This window comes from Aplidium turbinatum, chromosome 17 (assembly GCF_918807975.1).
Source record: "Aplidium turbinatum chromosome 17, kaAplTurb1.1, whole genome shotgun sequence".
NCBI classification, from domain to species: domain Eukaryota; kingdom Metazoa; phylum Chordata; class Ascidiacea; order Aplousobranchia; family Polyclinidae; genus Aplidium; species Aplidium turbinatum.
The window spans coordinates 12276371-12296037 of NC_137488.1; the positions used below are offsets into that span (position 1 = coordinate 12276371).

Below are 19667 nucleotides of genomic sequence, written 5' to 3' on the forward strand. Positions count from 1 at the left end.
AGTTACAATCAAAAGTAAGCACAAAATCCGCGCACCATTTTCTTCATTAGCCCTCTAGCTATTCTAGGTCTAAACGACGCCCTTTTGGAATTATAGGCTGTGGTAATGTCATACTCATAGCCTACTAGCCCACGGTATTGACGAGTCCAAAGAGCGTGAAATGATAGGCCTACTTGTAAAACTTTTCTTTGCTTTTTAGTGAGAAATTATAAAATAATAACCTGCAGAACAGACAATGTAATCTATGTCTAGTTCAGGTCTAGTTTAAGTTTCATCTTTCTAATTCTTTTGAACAAAAACTGAAGATTCCTGTAGCCGGTCTTGTTGCAAAACTATAGCTCCAGAAAACCTGCAACTTTCAATGTTGTCATTTCGTGCACTTCTGGACAAAGCTACTTAATAGAGAAAATCAAGTGTTTTCATGAACAACATTTGCTGAAGTGATGCTTAGCATGCTCAAGCTAATTGCAAACCATTCATAACTAAAAAAAACTCTACTAGTTTTAGCTTCATTTAAAGCACCGGTAGACTAAAGATGAGACTAAGCCACATGTTGTCTATAGTTAGGCTACTAATGGGCAAAACTTTGCTTTCATGCAGCAATTCAGGATATAAATGAACGATGCGACGCCAGCTAGAACTTCCGTTTTAAAGCGTTTCCCAGCTATTTGGAATATGGCCTTTTCAATATGTAGTTTTGACAATAAGTAGTAAAAGCAATCGAAATTCATAAGTAGGCTATAGGCTTGCACAAGATTTACAAGTAAAAACAGTGTTTTTTTTTCAATGCGATGGTTTCACACATAAATAAATATAAAATAAACTTGTTCAGTTTAGGCTTTTCGAAATCATTCTAATTTGGAACAATTTGTCACTTCTTGTTCAATTCCTCCAGCAAGGGTGATAGCTCGTCCATCACTGCGTATGAACGGTTCCATTTTTGCTCCAATCCACTACCCAGCAGGACATAAGTTACAAGATTGTTCCGACAACATAGATAGCAGCAGCCAGCAGATATGTAGAAAATAATCATCCAGTTTTGACGACTGAGCTGAAATAAAATGAAAGTCGCAAAATTTTTGAATATCGGAATTCATTCATACAACAAGGAACACCCATGGACACATAACGAAGATACGTAGAATATTAAATCATAGGTTTTCATGTAGTGGCACCTGATACTCAGGGCCGGATTTAGCTGATGGGGGGCCCGGGGCACTTTTAGATCGGGGGGCCCTCGTGCAAAAAACATTTTCGCGCCTACGGCGCGAAAAACCATCTCTACGTCTACAATAGCATCAGTCCAGTACTGCACAGCATTTTGCAGAAACTTTAAAGGCCAAAAGGAAAAAAATAACACAAAATCACATTTTTTCCACATAAGGGGGCCCTTCAAAAGTCGGGGGGCCCGGGGCAACTGCCCTCTCTGCCCCCCCCTAAATCCGGGCCTGCTGATACTTGTCAAGACAGGTAACTTCTAAGACTATAGAGCCTAGGCTAAAATACACTTAGCTTACCGTAGGCTACTTAATACTTCGCTTCCTCAATATAATTACTGCACAATGGACTAAACAACCGCAAGAACAACCGTTGGGTACCAAAGTCAAAGAGGTCACATTACCGGTCAATAACACGGTCATAAGTAGGCCTACCATATTTTCATCGCCTAAAAAGAGGACACGTTTCGCCAGCAAGTAGAATTTTACGCTTGAAGAATCGTTTACATCATTTTAGATCATTTCAGTGTAGGCCTTACGCAGCAAAAATTACCTAAAAAAAAACACAAGAAAGCAGATTGACTGAACGTTTAACTTATTTTTTCTCATTTCTAGTGCTTCCTTAAGACAACAAATGATTTTATATTATTAAGAGTCAGCAAAAAGTGAAAAAAATACCTAATTTTTAGACAGTTTTCGTCAAACAGCCATGATCGCAAAAATCTGCAAAATGTGGCAAATCAGGCACAATCTCCAGGTAGCCAAGCCTTAACTTTTTCCAACAAGGAATGGTCAGCCTTAATGAAATTGTTAAATTACTTGCAAGAAATATGATTAAAACAGTAGGCCGCACACAGTGCGGGTCTTAGGGTATTTCGGGCCCTGTGCGGAATATGCTTTGCGGGCCCCAATGACAATGATCCAATTCAGTAGCGCAGATAGGTACTTTGAGAAGAGAGTGGGGGTTTGACGACCGGTGAAGCCTGACGGCATGTTCGCCGAAAGCGACACCCAGCGGCGGGGGAGTCTGGGGGGCCTCCTCTAGAAAATTTTGAAAAATTACTTTGAATTTGGTGCATTCTGAGAGCATGTTCAACAAAAAAAAAAGGTAATTGCTTGTGAATCGAATTGAGTTTTCTCCATTGGAAATGACAAAAATTACTGCATTTTCTGATAGGGACAGTAGCCTACATTACAGTATGATCTACAATCCCTAATTTTCTGAGTAAATTGCGGGCCCCCTAATTTGCGGGCCCTGTGCCATCGCATGGTTTGCACACCCCAAAGACCGGCACTGGCCGCACATAACCGTTAAGATGCTAAAAACGGCGTGAACTAAAAACCTGGCCCTTTCCTTGCAAAGCTGTAGGCCTATCCATGCCACAATTTCTTTTGCTGGAGGTTAGGCGTTATACAGAGGTGGGCAGTAACTAGTTACAAAAGTAACTAGTTACTGTAACTAGTTACTTTTTGAGTAACTGTAACGGTAACTTCGTTACTATTTTCCAAAAGTAACGAAACGCGGTAACTAGTTCCTATTTTAGCACTTTTTCAACAGTTACAGTTACAAGTTACTTTTGTATTGAAATTTCAGTTTTTAATTGCAGTTTATTTCTCTGCACGTGTTTGTGTCTTGCTTAATGCGTGTTCGCTGCGTTTTGCGCAATAATGCATTTTTCTCGCAGATGTATCGGCGCAGCACTGCGCATGCGCGGTTGTACTTTTGTTTTGTGGTCTGGTGGAGAAGGGTTGCCATGTTGGCGATTTTTTAAGACGTTTAGCTTCATATTTATGATTTGGCTCTTTTTTGGCGATTTTTGATAACTGATGTGGCTAAATTAATTGTTTTTGGCGATTAATCAATATGTACCAAAGAGGGGCAAGACACAACAATACAACAGGGTTGATCATTATAATAATATATTTTACATATTTACAAATGAGTTTAACAGTCAAACGTTTTCGGTTTAACTTAAACCCTCATCAGGAACCTGAAAATATTTATAAAAATGCAGTAAATTTCAACTTCTTGAAGGTAACTAACTAACTGACTATAAGCATCAAAAACACGCAGCAATTAAAAGCAATTTCTTGATGCTTATAGTCAGTTAGTTAGTTACCTTCATGAAGTTGAAATTTATTGCATTTAGTGTAACGCTTGCAATGCCTCTAAAAAGAGTGTTTGATATTAAAACCAGCAACAGCATTGCTGTTTGCTTGCCGTTGGTGGACGTTCTTGTGGAAGCAATAAAACCAGATTTGGTCATTGGTTCGAGGACAGCGACTTTCAGCTTGCGACTGCATTCCACCCACAATTTAGACTTATCTGTGTTTAATGCCTGATCATTAAGCGACACTGTTGAATTGAAGACCAAAATAAAACAGAACATGCTTCAAGCAATTGAAGAAGCAAACTGCTCTGCTAAGAGGGGAGTAGCAGCAACACTGAAGTGGATGGAGGTAGGTAGAGCCACGGAGGACTTTTTGCACCACTTTACGCAAAAACCAAGAAAGCAATGCACGTTGAATCTGTTACAGGAGTATTTGGAAGCGGACCCTGAGGACAAGTTAAGCGGATCCAGATTCACAATTGGACCGATGAAAAAACTGTTTTAAAAACATAACTCTCCCATTCTGTCAAGTGATGCATTGGAAAGATTGCTTTCATTGCAGCCAGGCCCGGATTTAGGGGGGGGGCAGAGGGGGCAGGTGCCCCGGGCCCCCCAAATTTTGAAGGGCCTCCCTAGGTGGAACAAATGTGATTTTTTGTTATTTTTCTCTTCCTTTCAACCTTTCAAGTTTCTGCAAAATGCTGTGCAGTGCTGGATTGATGCTACTGTAGACGCAGAGGTGTTTTTTCGCGCCGTAGGCTTGAAAAAAATTTTTGCCGGGGGGCCCCCTGATCTAAAAGTGCCCCGGGCCCCCCATCAGCTAAATCCGGCCCTGATTGCAGCACTTGTTCATCACCATACTTTACTCGTTCATCCCCGACGCCGACACACGCTCGATCGACCTGACACTACCAAGACAGGCATGGGTGCGCCTCAACCGTCTCCGTACTGGCGTCGGGCTTTTCCGCTCAACCATGCACCAATGGGAAATGGCCTCTTCCTCCTCCTGTGAATGTGGTGCCGAGGAACAGACCGCAGACCACATCATTCATTGATTGATTGATTAAATCTTTATCCTCGGACTGGGAAAGCTTCTTGCAGAACTTAATCCTGGCAGTTTCGCATACTTGTAGACTATAAAAGGCTTTGCACTGACGCAGGCCCGGTCACCGAGATTGACAGAGTGAAGTTTCCGATTGTTGAAGTCTTGTTGCCGGGAAATTATTCCATCTATTAGTTGCCGCTAAATGGAGAGCAGTCCTTAACGTGCGTTGCTCAAGCGCATGCCCTGAGAGTCGAACCAGTGCCGCTTGATCTTGAAGCTTCTTCGTTCCAGAAGTGACGCGCTAACCAATTGAACTATCGGGGCGGACATCATCAATGACTGTAACATCTTCAAGCCACCTATTCCGGGAACATCGTGAATCTGGGGCTGTAAAAGGATAGACTCTCGGCCCCAGAGGCTCACACGACGACGACGATTGGGCAAGGACATTTTAAAGCCCAAAAGGGCAGGCCTGAGTGACGAGCACTTTGAAATGCTCGTATTTTTCAAAGGAAATAAACATATAAGCCACTGAGAATTTTTTTTAAATAAAACCTTGTTGGTTTTGTACTTGTGCTGTTATGTTAGCATGGATGGCTCTAACACAATATATCAAACATTGCGGTTAAACTGGACTTGCATGCAGAGCTGACCAGGTGCAGAATTTTATGTTCAGATTTGTGAGTAACCAAAAGTAACTAGTAACTGTAACTAGTAACGGTAACTAGTTACTTTTTAAAATCGGTAACTGTAACGGTAACTCAGTTACTATTTTGGCCAAGTAACTGTAACTGTAACTCAGTTACTTTTGAAAGTAACTTTGCCCACCTATGCCGTTATACACATTGGACCAGTGGTTTTCAACCAGGGTTCTTCCAGTAAGTCTAGGGGTTCCGCAAGTTTACATTCAAATCCGAGAGTCTATTTTATTATTATAGACCTATGTATATTGTTTTAATATGATCAAATATTGATTAGGTTTGCCACTGTTAATAAATTTGCTACACTTTAACACGTTCGCTGCGATCCCGAATTTTCGTTGTTTTTTTGTCGGTTTCCCGCCAAACTTCGTTGACATGTTTTCTTCGCTTTAAGGAGTTCTTATTAATCAAGCGATGTTTTTTGCATAAGGCAATTAAATTATTGAACAGGGGTTCCTCGAGCTTTTGGAATGTTTCATTGGGTTCCGTTCCACCAAAAAGGTGAAAACCACTGCATTGGACTTATAGACATTCGTTTCGATTTGTTTCAAGTAACAAACGAACCAAACTGAGTTGGTAATCAACAATGTTTACAAGCATTGTATCAATATAAAATGTATGTAGGTAAAAAAATCATTTTTTGTGAAAGTGTGAGCATGGCCTTTAAAGTGTCGTTTAATATCTTACAGAGAACCAGGCAACGAACGTTCAACAACAGTTCCATAAAATGCGTCAATTTCTGGTAGCCTTATACAAAATGCTTAGAAAACAAACAGCCTAACAAGCCGTCGCTGAAACGTCATCAAGCAATATAATCCCGTTGAAAATATAAGCAAGAAAACCCAAACTGTCAAAAAAGAGGACATTTGAGCACTTTTAGAGTCTTCGGAGGACAGTTCACTTTTCTTGAAAAAAGAGGACAAATCCTCTTAAAAGAGGACGTATGGTAGCCCTAGTCATAAGGTTAAACTAATGTTTTTAGAACCAGTGGGTCATGGCGGAGTTATAAGTAGTGTGGGCTATATTAGATCAGCCTCTAATTAATCTAATCGTCATTATGGGCTCGTACGTTGGCAAGGCCTGTGTATAAGTTATAGGTCGCCATGGCTTGAACCAACTAATAGCTTCATTGTTTCTCGGCAGTCGAGTGTAGCAGGAACTCAGCGATAGACACGTGTTTCGCCCATGAAGCTGGGGCTTATCAGTACCGCACCACTAGTTTACTGCCACATAATACTCAACCGCTGCTTTTGTCAGTCAATTGAATTCTTACCTTTGTGGAAAGAAAACAACTAAACCAACTGTCGCCAAGGATATGCACTGTTGAAAAGGAGCGATCTTCCTGGCGTCAGCCAGCACTACCTGACTACTCACTATAGAACAGCGAGCATTGTGTTTCGCTAACGATACCGGTGTAGCCTCCACACTAGCCATCAAAACTTTTCCAAAAACATGTGTTTCTCGGGAGTCGAGTGAAGCAGGAACTCAGCGATAGACACGTGTTTCGCCCATGAGGCTGGGCTCATCAGTACCGCACCACTAGTTCCTGCCACATATTACTGACAAAAGCAGCGGTTGAGTATTATGTGGCAGGAACTAGTGGTGCGGTACTGATGAGCCCAGCCTCATGGGCGAAACACGTGTCTATCGCTGAGTTCCTGCTACACTCGACTCCCGAGAAACACATGTTTTTGGAAAAGTCTTGATGGCTAGTGTGGAGGCTACACCGGTATGGTTAGCGAAATACAATGCTCGCTGTTCTATAGTGAGTAGTCAGGCAGTGCTGGCTGACGCCAGGAAGATCGCTCCTTTTCAACAATAATAGCTTCATTGCCACTAAAATCGCTTGTAAAATATTGCAAAAGAATAAACGATCGAAAATATTTACTGTAAGTTACTCAACGGAGGTCAGCCTGCATCATCACGGTGTTAGTTTATAGTTCACATTTGACAGAACAGTCCATGGCTTTGAAACAGCCTAACAGACAGGTCAAATTTGAGAGTGTAAAATTAATCTAAAACTGCACTTTGAACCTAGAAGAATATAAAATAAAAATGCAAATATCGTAACACGCTTACATTTTCTCCAGTTATTATCCCAACCGTGGCATACGAGAATGCTGAATATGTATATTTGAGTAGGTCATGTTTCAACTCAACAATTAGTTCAGTTCAGTTGTTTTTATTTCTGACCATCATATCAAAACAATACACGTCAACATAGCAAAGGTCGAGAAAAAGGTAGAAGCGACAAAACGTGAACGTTAAAACGTGCTTGTGATCGAAGTAAGTTATGGAGTTGAAAAAAAGTTGGCACGGTCGCAACATCTTCAGAAAATTTTAAGATATAAAGGGAAAATAAAAAAATAAAAAAATGTTACAAAACAAATAAACATATATATATAGGCTATGACTTTATTAGCCTACATAACTGTAGCTGATATATTGAAGATTTGTATGGACAGTTGCTATGAAGATCGGCCATGGTGCGTTATCAAGAGTGCTGATGGTCGTAAGGGGAACACGTCTTGATGCGTTTAGCTCATAGCAAAGAGCAAGGCAGGCAAAGAAAACCCCACAAAGAAATCCTACCACGGGCAAAGCCATTTCAAGCGCAACGCACCACGCCTTGCACGACTCACAAAATAGATAGGTTATAACTTGACGACATGAAACAATGACAAAAAAACAAATAAATCAAACTAGCAAAAAACAACGTCATCATCTTGCGGAATTTCAATTTTACCCAGGGAAGTTATGTCTTGAAGATATCAAGCGTGCTTTGATAAAAAGTTGCGTTGATAAAGCGATAATTTTAGACCCCAGTCAGCTAAACTCGTCACCTCCACACCGATCTAACGTTAGCAAACGTTGAATTAATTACAGGTGAAACAAAGCCTGGTATAGTCGCCCACGTGTTTGTTATGCCCATTAATATTCCAGAATGCCCTTGCCTCAGTCACAATTGAGAATGTTCGAACCAAACAACAGACAACCAACGCAAAACTTTTCAATTCATGTGCGAGAAACAAGTGAATCTGCATGCAGGAACCTCAAATGAAGTCTCACACAGCAGTAGAGCTGTGGCTAATCTCAGTTACCTGGATGCTATATCAACGTGGTTAGTGAAGAAATCGCTAAATTATATCCCAGAAAATCCAGTGCCAAGTGCAATTAATTGCAGCAACTTTGCTGCAACCAATGGAGTAAAGGAAAATTGCTGAGCCAATAAAAGCTGAAACACACACAGAAATGCGTCAGTTTGAGTTAGTTAGACAATATACACGAGGTGCAGTAAGTATTTATTGCACTGTACACTGGGGTTACATTGAACGTAAGGGTAACTTTGAACACTTCAAAATTTTGATCATGCGGTACATTTTTGCCTTTTACATCAATTTTCAAAAAAAACTTTCAAAACAATGGTGGCCATTGGCCATTATTGATACTTACCCACAATTTCATCCTAAAAAAGACGAAACTTTTGTCCGAGACCACATTGCTTGCACGCTTCAGTGCTCATAGCAGAAAAAACTTTGTTTACAAAAAATTACTGCTAAAGGAGAGTGCCCACACTGTCATGTGATTTTTCACACTTACCGAGTGTTTTTCCATGGATTTTTGTTTAGTTGCTAGATATAGCACAAGCATCGGTGATTGCAAAGATTTTTTTGTTACGTTTAGCCTAGGCCTACTAGATTTTCTAATTCAATATTTTAGAGGCTGGTTTTATTTTAGAAATGTCGGAGTTACTTTGGACTGCGTTCAAGTTATCATCGACTCATTGTGTACCTAGCTTGCTCCCATGTCTATGAGACATTTTGGGTAGGCAAAACACCATTTAGTTATTAGTTCCAAAACTTGCAAAAATGTTACTTTGCTTCAATTGTTGATATATTTTCAATTCTGTTTTACTGCATTTTCCCCTCAAAATTAGCTCACCTATGTTTTTAACTAAACCACTTTCTCAGCCTCAGCAGACATCTTTCTAATTGACTCAAAAGAAGAGACATAAGGAGGTAACCGATCAACCGAGCGTCAGTCGGGGAGCACGCCAATATAAAGAAGAGTGCTGTCACTGGCCAATTTGTTGTTGGCCAAATGTAAACGGCTGCATAGCCAAGTGATGGGCGCAGGGCCGGATTAACCATTAGGCTAATAAGGCTATAGCCTTAGGCCCTGGAAAAATTCGGCCCTCAATTATTTTTTTAAGGTTAAATTTTTGTAAAGCTGGTAGTGATACAGATCCAGTACAGTAGGCCTACAGTTTTTGCTTAAAAACGAATGACTGAGTTGAGTCAATACATATGAAGAGCCCATTTCCAAAACCACGTAGGCGCCACTTTTATCGAAATTGAGTTTAGAGCAGGGCTTTTCAACTGCAAGCCGTTTTTCGGGGTTCGCGAGCCGTTTTTCGGGGGGAGTCACAAGGCGCTTGAAATTTCAGTGTATTGTTTTCAATTCTTTTTTGCCAGAAAAGGTTAAAAACTGCGTTTTTTCGCAATTGAGCATTCCTCTACTTGAGGACGGAGGTTAATATATCGTTAAAGCTTTCAGACGTTGCAAGGCTTTAACTATAGGAAAGCAGTCGATATTTTTCACCAAGTTCTTGTACGTTGCTTTGTGCAGACTAAAGTTGACCAGTAACAACGCTATGGTAAAAAAGCAAAATTATGTAGAATCCTGTGCAAAGTATGGATTTCTCAGTATCGTTTTCAACGGAATTGAAAAAAATTAGTGTAGGCTATTTTGGAAGTTCTTTTGGCAACAGGTGCACGCATTGACAAACTTGAGAGTTAAAAATATGCATCACCAACCGTCTCACTGAAATTGATTTAAATAAATCCATAAAAGATTGCAATAAATTCAACCGGTGTAAGTACGAAAACGTAGATTATTCTCATTATTTTTTCCTATAATCTACCCAAGCTTGATAGAAAATGGAAATAACAATCGGAGGAAATATTATAATAAAAGCCGTAATAACATCGTAAAAAAACTTTTTTTGTTTCGGAAGTATACGATACGTTGGAACAGCAAAATTAAACATAACGGGAGGTCGGCATGAATCAAATTTGGTAAATTTTGCATTAAGTATGCCTTTTGTTGAATAATTTTAAGGGGGGTTACGAGACTTCATTGATTGCTCTGAGGGGGCCGGGGTGGAAAAAAGGTTAAAACCCCTGGTTTAGAGTGTCATTAGGTAGAGTATTACCATAGGGGGCAAAGGCAGGTTCACGTTTAGTGAGATTTTACTAAAACTTTTAGACATAGAAACACCATTTATGGTGCTAAAGAAAGTTCGTTTGTTGGGCTAACTTTCCCCCAAGTTTAGTCTGTTTGATGTCACTAGTTATCGGTTCAAGCTCATTCAAACATACAACTCCGGTTTGTATCAACTAACCTTCTTGGAAGGTTAGTTGATAATACACTCATAAGGTTAGTTGATACATGGGATTCCTAGTTGATACGATCAAAATACGCCTCAATTATATTGAGACTATACTTTATGCTTTTGAAATTTATACTCAAACTACTGTAGTGTAGATAGTAGAACCATATTGCCAGGTCAGGAGTTAACCAAAAGCTATGACAGTGCTGCAGTCTTATAGTGTTATCTAGTGTAAAATGTGATAAAGATATTTTAGCCTACAACCGGATGTTCTTCCTAACGTCAACTTGTTATACAGATTTGGAAATTGGTGTAATTGTCAATTCTTATGACAGCCAAGGTTTACGTAGAGAGTCTTCAGTTGATCTGTAACATCGATCAGTTGTTCTTTTATAAAACTGGGGCATGTTGTCAAAGAGGCCTTATTACTTCAAGTGATATTGTCAAGTTCACAGGTTCTGCAACTTCATTTACACACAGCTTAAATCTTCAACAACTATTTCCAAACAGATTTACAGAGTTTCACATTTACGTATTTTACCTGAAAATATGGTTGAAATATTGCAGGTTACTGTACTGAATGTACGAATGCAGGTTAGTTGATATAGTGTAGGCTATCAACTAGCCTGGGCTAAAATGTATCAACTAACCTTTTCCTTACTTTTATCAAAAATGTGTCTGTCATCAATCTAATAAAGTCAGTTAAAAATGATTTGATTTATGCAATAATACTTTACTGCCTGTCGCCAAAAAGTTAATCTTTTACCGTTTTTCAAACAGTCAAGAATTAACTGAATTGTAAATTTGAAAAAATTGCAAAAAAACTCAATTTTTGAACATTTCGCATTATTTTACAAACTTGAAACTGGATAACCGCGAAATCATCATATCACCATTCAATCATCATTCTTCACCAGTTGGTGGCGGTATTTCTACAAAATCTATTTTCTGGAATCCGTTTTTAGTGGTGTATCAACTAACCTTCTGTATCAACTAACCTGTCCTTGCCCCTACCTACTATCCATTTCTTTCTTTCCAAAAGCTTTTCCATCTGCTTCAAATTTGACACTAAAAATTGTGTTTGTTTCCAAAACCAATTACGCGCCATCATTAGCCATTTTTCTGTTATGTTTATTTTATTTTGCAGTAAATAGCCTAATTTCAATTTTTCATGTACGGTATGTATTTTTATTACTTTTTGTAGCTTGGTTTGCAAAATTAGGCCCTTCTCTAGTAAACAGCTTTAGGCCTACATTAGCCTACCCTTAATCCAGCTCTGGGTGGGAGCCCTGGTTTGACGTGCGATATGGCGCCGGTTCGACACCGCTCAAGAGCATGTGTCTGTGTCTCTGGTAAGAAACTGATATGCATGCCGTCAATTGTGGCGTTGTGCCCTTTTGACTATAAGCCTGGATTTCTCTCATGATAATAAACAGTGCCCTGCTTTAGAGAAAAATGGTTTTGGTCCTTCTTAGGGCAATGGCCTACTGAACTCAATTCAATGTGAGTCATTAATTTACTATGAATGTACCTGCTGGCAAGATACCCACCTGGTATCTGAGTAGGCTACATGTAGCCATAGTAGAATGCTCCAAGCACCGGTCCTGAATAGATTGGACACCCAAAGATGATGTGGTTGGCTATTTTCTCCGTCGCACTGCGCTGACACGCAGCAAAACCAACCTCCGTTCTTAATCGATTTAGCATCACCCACTCCCGTCTCTGAAGCTCAGAACCAAGTGGGAGTGAGGAGGCAGGACAGATATCAAATAGAACGAGGCGAGATTTTATTTTTGGTGCAGTGCTCAATTCCTAGAACCAGATCAACTAATTCATAACTTACTAACTATGAATAACAACCTTAAAACAGTTTGAAGTAGTGAAGGAACCACCTTCGGCTGAACTCTGAACATTTTTTTAAATTCCGGCTCTGAGCCAGAAGTGATTGCGGCTCCGGTCTAGAGGCGGAGGTGTGTGTGCAAGCATACCAACTTTCCCAAACTGATAAGAATTGAAGATTAAGCCTAATCGGTTATCACTTTATTATCATGATATCATTTTGACTACCGTAATCACAGCAATTTCTGTCTTTGCCCTGGCAGCAATTCAGTCATTTTTTACATTGCTTCAATGTCTGCAGGCAATTCATCAATGAGAAAAGCGACTGATGTACTGTCTGGGAGTGACCTGTGGCTGTGGTCAAGTTCCTGACCTTTGAACTTTGAACTCTATGGTACCCAAAAGTTTACTCCTACATGGACTCTTTTAAAGGACCCTAAGCATTACCATAAAGCACCTTCTTTAAGGGTGCGTTACCGCTTCACTGTGAATTACACAAATAATGTGAATACTGTATGCTGAACGATGGTTCTTAAAAAATTTCTTCCCCAAAGTAAAAGATGGAGAGTTTCAAAGACTATCATCAAATGCTTGATAAAATGACAAATTTGATGACGCTACTAATGTGTATCCCACTAGACTCCAGTGGGGTTCTTAACCAGGGATAGCCTACGAAGCACCAAAGCAGGGGGTACGACAGGCAGTGTAAAATTATTTACGCGCTGTTTAGGCATATATGTGAAGAATGCGTAACAAGTCACTTTTGTGTATGTCTATATACTGAAGAGGTTTCTACTTCTGAGGGATGGATGCAAGACCCATTTATTTTCAGCCTACATTCTATGGATGATAATGACCAAATTAAAGACTATCTTATTGAAATGAAAGCTAGTAGTAAAAGCAAAATGGAGTTTGATGAAATGCAGTTGGATGCCTTCTGGTGTGCGCAACTCCACACATTTCTCCAGTTAGCAAAAAAGCTTTAGAAATTATTGTGGATTTTGCGACAACCTACCTATGTGAAACTGGGTCGGATCCAAGAAATGATATGCGTGTGTCTATCTCAAAGAAAGAACCTCGTTTCAACATGATCATTGACGAAAAGCAGCAACAAAAAAGTCATTAGTAGATTGACTGATAAATATTGTTAAACTTACAAGACTGTTTTTAATGCATACATTGAACACGTAAGTTATAAATACAGTGAATTTCATTCCTATTATTACAATTTTATTTATTTCCATCGGCCATTGTAGACAGGAGGTACGAGAAAATTTCATGAAAGCTCAAAGGGTACGAGTGCTAAAAAGGTTAAGAAACACTGCACTAGAGTTTCAAATCGATACCCCAGTGGCTAAGGACCATCCATGACAATAATGACATACTAAAGGTTGAGAAGCACTGAATTCAAAACTATTGGCATGGAGCACAAGTTAAGATTAACAAGTCAAAAAAGCATTAAACATAAAACACTTGTGAATACATATTCAGTTTAGTTTTTGGTTTATTTCTGACCATCGCAATAAAAAACAATATCTGCCAACATAGCGGAGGTCTAGAAAAAGGTAGAAGCAACAGTTAATCACTTTGTTACAAACAGTTCTGTCGAATGGTTTTGAAGTGTCTACTTTACTAATGTCAGATGGAATTTTTTAATACGGCATATATATATAAACGATAGAATTAAGTGAAAAGTATACATACTATATAATAAATATTACCCAGTACAAACTGAAATTAAAGGTTTCCAAAATCCAGAGTAGCTAGAGTTATGGCAATTGTAACTATTTCTTGAAAAACTCTAGATACGGTATGCAAATATTTAAGCGCATGCAATTTTGTACAACTACAATAATCACTATATTTTGTTCTGCACTTATTGTCACAGCATACAGTACATTGCGATTACAGAGTAAATCTTTTGTACTTGGCCTTGACAATTCTACCGAAGAAAAAGTTATTATAAAAAATTGTGATTAAAATTTGAAGCATTAAAATGTTGGGTCTGATACTATTCGGCTAGTCCAATTCGGCTACTTCCCTATTACTAATCGATTCCTCTGCCATGATAAAGTAACATCAACTGAGAGTCTAACGAAGGAAGTAACCAAAGGAATTCCAGATCATGTAACGCCGAAACCCAGGTTTATTCTAAACTGCCACTTAGGTTTAAACTTCATCTTTTATGTCAAACGCTATTTGGCAACTGTCTTTTTTTCGTTGACAAGTTTTCGCTGAGACTTTATCTCATTAACCTCTATTGTTAATCAAGAAAAATGTTGTTTCAACGTCTGCAGACGTTGAATCAATGTAAAAATGACGGATTTTGCCGTCTGGGTAGGCACTCAAAGTTAAACCCTGGATAAAATGCAAGAATGCAAAAGAAACGATATTGTGGAATAAAATACAAAATTCTCTATATAAATAGAAGAATCGGACATACATCTCTCTGTTATCATTTTTAATATAAAAAGTCCTTTTTGTGGTTCCTTTGTCTGGAACAAATCCAAACTGTGCTGTTGAAATTTCCGATTTTAGTGTTGGTCTCAATTTCATCATCATAATTCGGAGTAAGATCTTTGTTGGATGATTCACAAGGCTAAATTGTTCTGTGGAGTGAGCATTCTGTTGCTCCGGTTTTCGTTGGTAAAGTTATGAATATAGAACGTACCATATCACTAGGGATGTTTCCGGTGTCATAAATATGATTTAAGATCTCAGTGGTTAGGTCTAAACCCCACTCATCTACAGCTATAAATTTCAACTAAAGAATTTCAACTATAAAAGAATCGATATTGTGGAATAAAATACAAAATTCTCTAAATAAACAGAAGGCGTCGTTGGATTTAGAATTTTGTAATAGTTGAGGATTCTAATATATTCTAAGTTTGCATGCAGACGGCGACGCAGGATAGGCTACATGTTAATTTTATCTGAACAAACCTTATTAGTTCAAAAATAAATTTAATTCGCTTTTTAGTTTTAAGATCTCAGTGGTCAGGTCTAAACCTCACTCATCTAAAGCTTCGATAATTTCAACTATAAAAGAAACGATATTGTGGAATAAAATACAACATTCTCTAAATAAACAGAAGACGTCGTTGGATTTGGAATTTTGTAATAGTTGAAGATTCTAATATATTCTAAGTTTGCATACAGACGGTGACATAAGATACATGTCGATTTTATGTGAGCAAACATTTCAATTTAATAGTTCAAACATTTTGCGCTAAATTTCATTTCAATTTATTTTTCTTTGTCGGAATGCAAAAGAAACGATATTGTGGAATAAAATACAAAATACAATTCAAACTGTAGTCGAATAAGGAACTAGCCGAATCGGACTGTAGCCGAATAGGGAACTAGCCGAATCAGACTAGCCGAATGGGACTAGCCGAATCGGACTAGCCGAAACGGGCCATTCCGTAAAATGTTGATACCTGTGTGCTTGGAAAAAGAGTAACACTTCAAACAGTTATGACAATCGAAAAAAAGTTTCCTGAAATCGAAATATAATATCCACTTAGAATTATGCTTGTGATATAGTAAAACTAACACAACAAATGCTATAAATTGGTAACCAGTAACGTTTGTATGGCAAACTTACATGTTTGAGTAGTCATACTTGCATGCATTTAAATATAAAACCCAACACATTGAGCACAAAATGGCATGTTTAAATGATTCTGCAACTCTACACTTCAAAGAAATATTTAAATTGAAACAACTTTAGATTCTACTACCAAAAACATCACATTTGAAGCAAAAAATTAATTGTAAACAGAACTTGCAAAATAATGCAAATAACATACTTTACTGTCACTGCATGTCAAACATACTAAACTGTAAAACTTTTGATACAATTTGAGTGCCATTAAAGGTTGTTTTATAATCCGTTATCCAAAACTATTCACCAATTATTTGTGTCACCAAAAACAACTCAAAAACACAAATATTTCAAAAAATAAATGCAAGTTTAAAAAACCGCATTTGGTCTAAAGTACTTTAACTTTGTATCTTTGTCCAAAACTTATATTTTCAGCTATCCTATGCCTAGTTTCTATTATGTAGTAAAATCATCAAACATGCAAGTACTTTGAAAACCATTGCAGATAATAGGCTATTCATACGTTGATGATAGCAACCTAAGTTTTAAGGGGTGCAACCTAATTCGTACCATGAACAATTCGTACCGTCAGTTCGTACCTTAAAAAGATCGAGAGAAAAAATAGAACATCGAAGTCACTGATCGCACTTTCTGCAAGGTTAGGGTCTCGGAGTATCGGTTAGCTATCGGTAGTTAGGGTATCGGTATACGCAAATAAACAAACTGAAAATACCGAGAGAAAAAATAGAACATCGCTGATCGCAGTTTCCGTTTTTCCGCAAACATTTCAAAATTTCTGGTAATGATCCTAAGAGTTTGCCGAAGTCGCTGATTGCAGTTTCCGCAAACATTTTAAAAGGGTTAGGGTTGATCGGAGTTTCCGCAAACATTTTAAAAGGGTTAGAGTGTTTCCGCAAACAAACAAACTGAAAAGATCAAGAAAAAAAAATAAAACCAAGCCGAAGTCGCTGATCGCAGTTTCTGCAAACATTTAAAAAGAGTTAGGGTTGATCGGAGTTTCCGCAAACATTTTAAAAGGGTTAGGGTTGCTCGAAGTTTCCGCAAACATTTTAAAATTTCTGGTAATGATCCTAAGACTTTTTGTTTGTTTGCAGAAAATTTAAAAATGTTTGCGGAAACTGCGATCACCAACTTCGGCTTTTTTATTTTTTTCTCTCGATCTTTTCAAGGTACGAACTGACGGTACGAATTGTTCATGGTACGAATTAGGTTGCATCCAGTTTTAAGCAATACAATAAAGCGATAAACGACTCCAAATGGGTAAAATGTTACATGTAAATATCTGAATCAACATTTATGCCATCAAGTCTTGTAAGCTGACATCAAGTGATGCAACATGAGGAATACAAGTTACAGTTTCTCTTCGTTTCATTGCGTCTTTTTTCTGCAACACCTTTAATTCATTTTCTAAAGTGAGAAATTCATTCTGCATTCGAGTTTGTCGCAAAGCCGCTAAATGACGAAATTTAGCCTTTTCTTGTCGTGCAAGGTCAGACATCTTCTGCTGATGGTTTCTATCTTCATCCCTTTCTTCTTCCATGATAGCAGCATGTTTAGCATCATCATAGGCATTATTTTCTGTCTTTGATGCTCTTTCAACAAATATTGTACTGTTACTTGATTGATAACTAGCATGTGTGGCAAAAGTGCTTCCACTTTGTTGCTTTGATGATTCTTGATCACAGTCGCTATGTAACTTCGGTAGCATTGCAATGCGTTTAGCACGGATACTTTCTTTTTCAACAACTAGGTTTCTGAGGTTCAATTTTTTCTGATTTTCTTTTTCTTTTAGAGACTTCATTTTGTGTAGCTGACTAATAGCATTACAGTAACGTTTCTTGGCAACTTTCTTTTTCTCCTCAAAAATTGCTTCACAAAGTGCTTGATCTGGGGCCATTTCTGAAGCACAACATTGAGCCATTCCAACATCTTTTAACCCTTTGGAATAAACCTCTTTAATTTGATTACACTGCAATTGCTGTTTTTTATTTTGTTGTTTATTAATTTCAGATGCAATATCCTGTAATACAAGACGTCTTTTTTGGTCCACAGATTCTCGAATGTCTTTAGCAAAAACTTGCCCTTGTTGACGTACTTGCAGTAGTCGCATTTTTCTTCTTGCCATTTGCTGCTCCTTTATTAAGCAAGCAGTTTCATTGGGACTAGGAATAATGTAATCTTTATTTTTCAGCATTTTTAACTTCAATAAAAAATCTACGATGCAAAGCTCGGCGAAAAATCAATTCACCTCGACCACATCATAGACCAGAGTAGAGCAACAACAGATCACAACCAAAAGCCAAAAAAAGCAATTTTCTATTTGGAAATATATGTTTTGGTTGATCAATGAAGCGTGATTCAAACTAACTTAAATGTAGCTGTAAACACTAATAGCATTACAGTAAGTAAGGTCCAAGATAGACAATTTCCAATCAAGCGTATTATTGTTGATCTGAAATATTTTAAGCAATGAGGTATATTATAGTTATCTATATCTCAAAATAATAAAAACAGTATTTTTAAACATGATAAATCACACTTGTAAAATAAATTATGTCAATATAACATGTAGTGCTACTAGTGCAAATGTTTTCTGTAGAAAACAAAATGATAATATTCTGAAACAACACAACAAATGTCTTCTTTTAGAACTTTGTTTCAATTTAATTTGCCAATAACCCTAGAGCTTTTGTGATTGCAAGCTAACCTACAGGTTACAGCCTTGCACAGCCTCGAATCGACTATTTTAGGAATGATTGTCATCAATGTCAGTGCAAACTCCACAAAAGATAAACACGGTTTAACTGTAGCGTAAAGTCTTAGCCTTCTTGCAATTTCCTCGTAAAAAATTAAAACACAATTATAGCCTACCCTACGGAATGTAGGTCAACAAACCATAGGCTAGGCCAGAGGTCGGGAACCTATAGCCTACATGGCTCTTTTGAAGACGCATCTGGCCCGCAAAAAAAAACAATCTTTCAAAGTGCAAACCGCAAAAGTTTTATCTTAACGTTTCATTACAATTTAGAGCTGAAAATTCGCTCAGAATGCACCAAATTAATTGTAATTTTTCATTTTTTTGGTAGGGAAGACCCCCAAACTCTCAGCTGTTTTTTTTTGCTAAGACACGTTCCCACTTTCAAAACTTCGCCAGTGCCATCACGTGTTAATTGTAGGCTATTAAGTGTTAAGGCATTGCAGTATAACCTATGGCTCTCACGGAAATGTAGCTTTAATGGCTTTCTTACTCAAAAAGGTTCCCGACCACTGGGCTAGGCCTTACTTCAATTTTGACAGTGGACTATAAAATCCGTTTAGACCAGCGGAATAGCCTACTGTAGGTGCAGCCTATCTATTCCAACCTGCAGACTTTCGAAAGGTGGCAACTGGCATATGCTAGGCTGTAAGTACAAGCATTTCAAAAAAGCTTAAATTCTATGACGTTCAATGACAAATAAGCTAATGTGTACGCACGTTAAGGACTGCTCTCCACTCAGCGGCACCTAGTGAATGGAATAATTCCCCGGCAACAACACTTCAACAATCGGAAAACTTCACTTTGCCAATCTCGGTAATCGGCCCTGCGTCAAGAGCCTCTACAAACTACAAGTATGCGAAACTACCAGGAATAACCAATCAAGGCTTTGTCAGTCCGAGGATACAGATTCAAAAACCAAACCAATATGGGCTACGTGCAGGACTCCATTGATCTTTTTGAATGAAAAATTCAGTCA

The 19667-nt window shown here is 38.2% G+C and overlaps 1 protein-coding gene across 1 annotated transcript; it reads right to left on the bottom strand.

Moving 5' to 3' along the window:
* Nucleotides 1-13177: 13177 nt before the first annotated feature.
* Nucleotides 13178-18214, bottom strand: LOC145786543 (centrosomal protein of 295 kDa-like). The gene has a single exon (XM_082598216.1). The coding sequence runs from the start codon at nt 18125-18127 to the stop codon at nt 17228-17230; it is 900 nt and encodes a 299-aa protein (XP_082454342.1). The 5' UTR covers nt 18128-18214; the 3' UTR covers nt 13178-17227.
* Between the last annotated feature and the right edge of the window lie 1453 nt (nt 18215-19667).

Coding starts and splice junctions, on each gene's coding strand:
- LOC145786543 (XM_082598216.1), bottom strand. CDS start 18,127: ATGCTGAAAAATAAAGATTACATTATTCCTAGTCCCAATGAAACTGCT.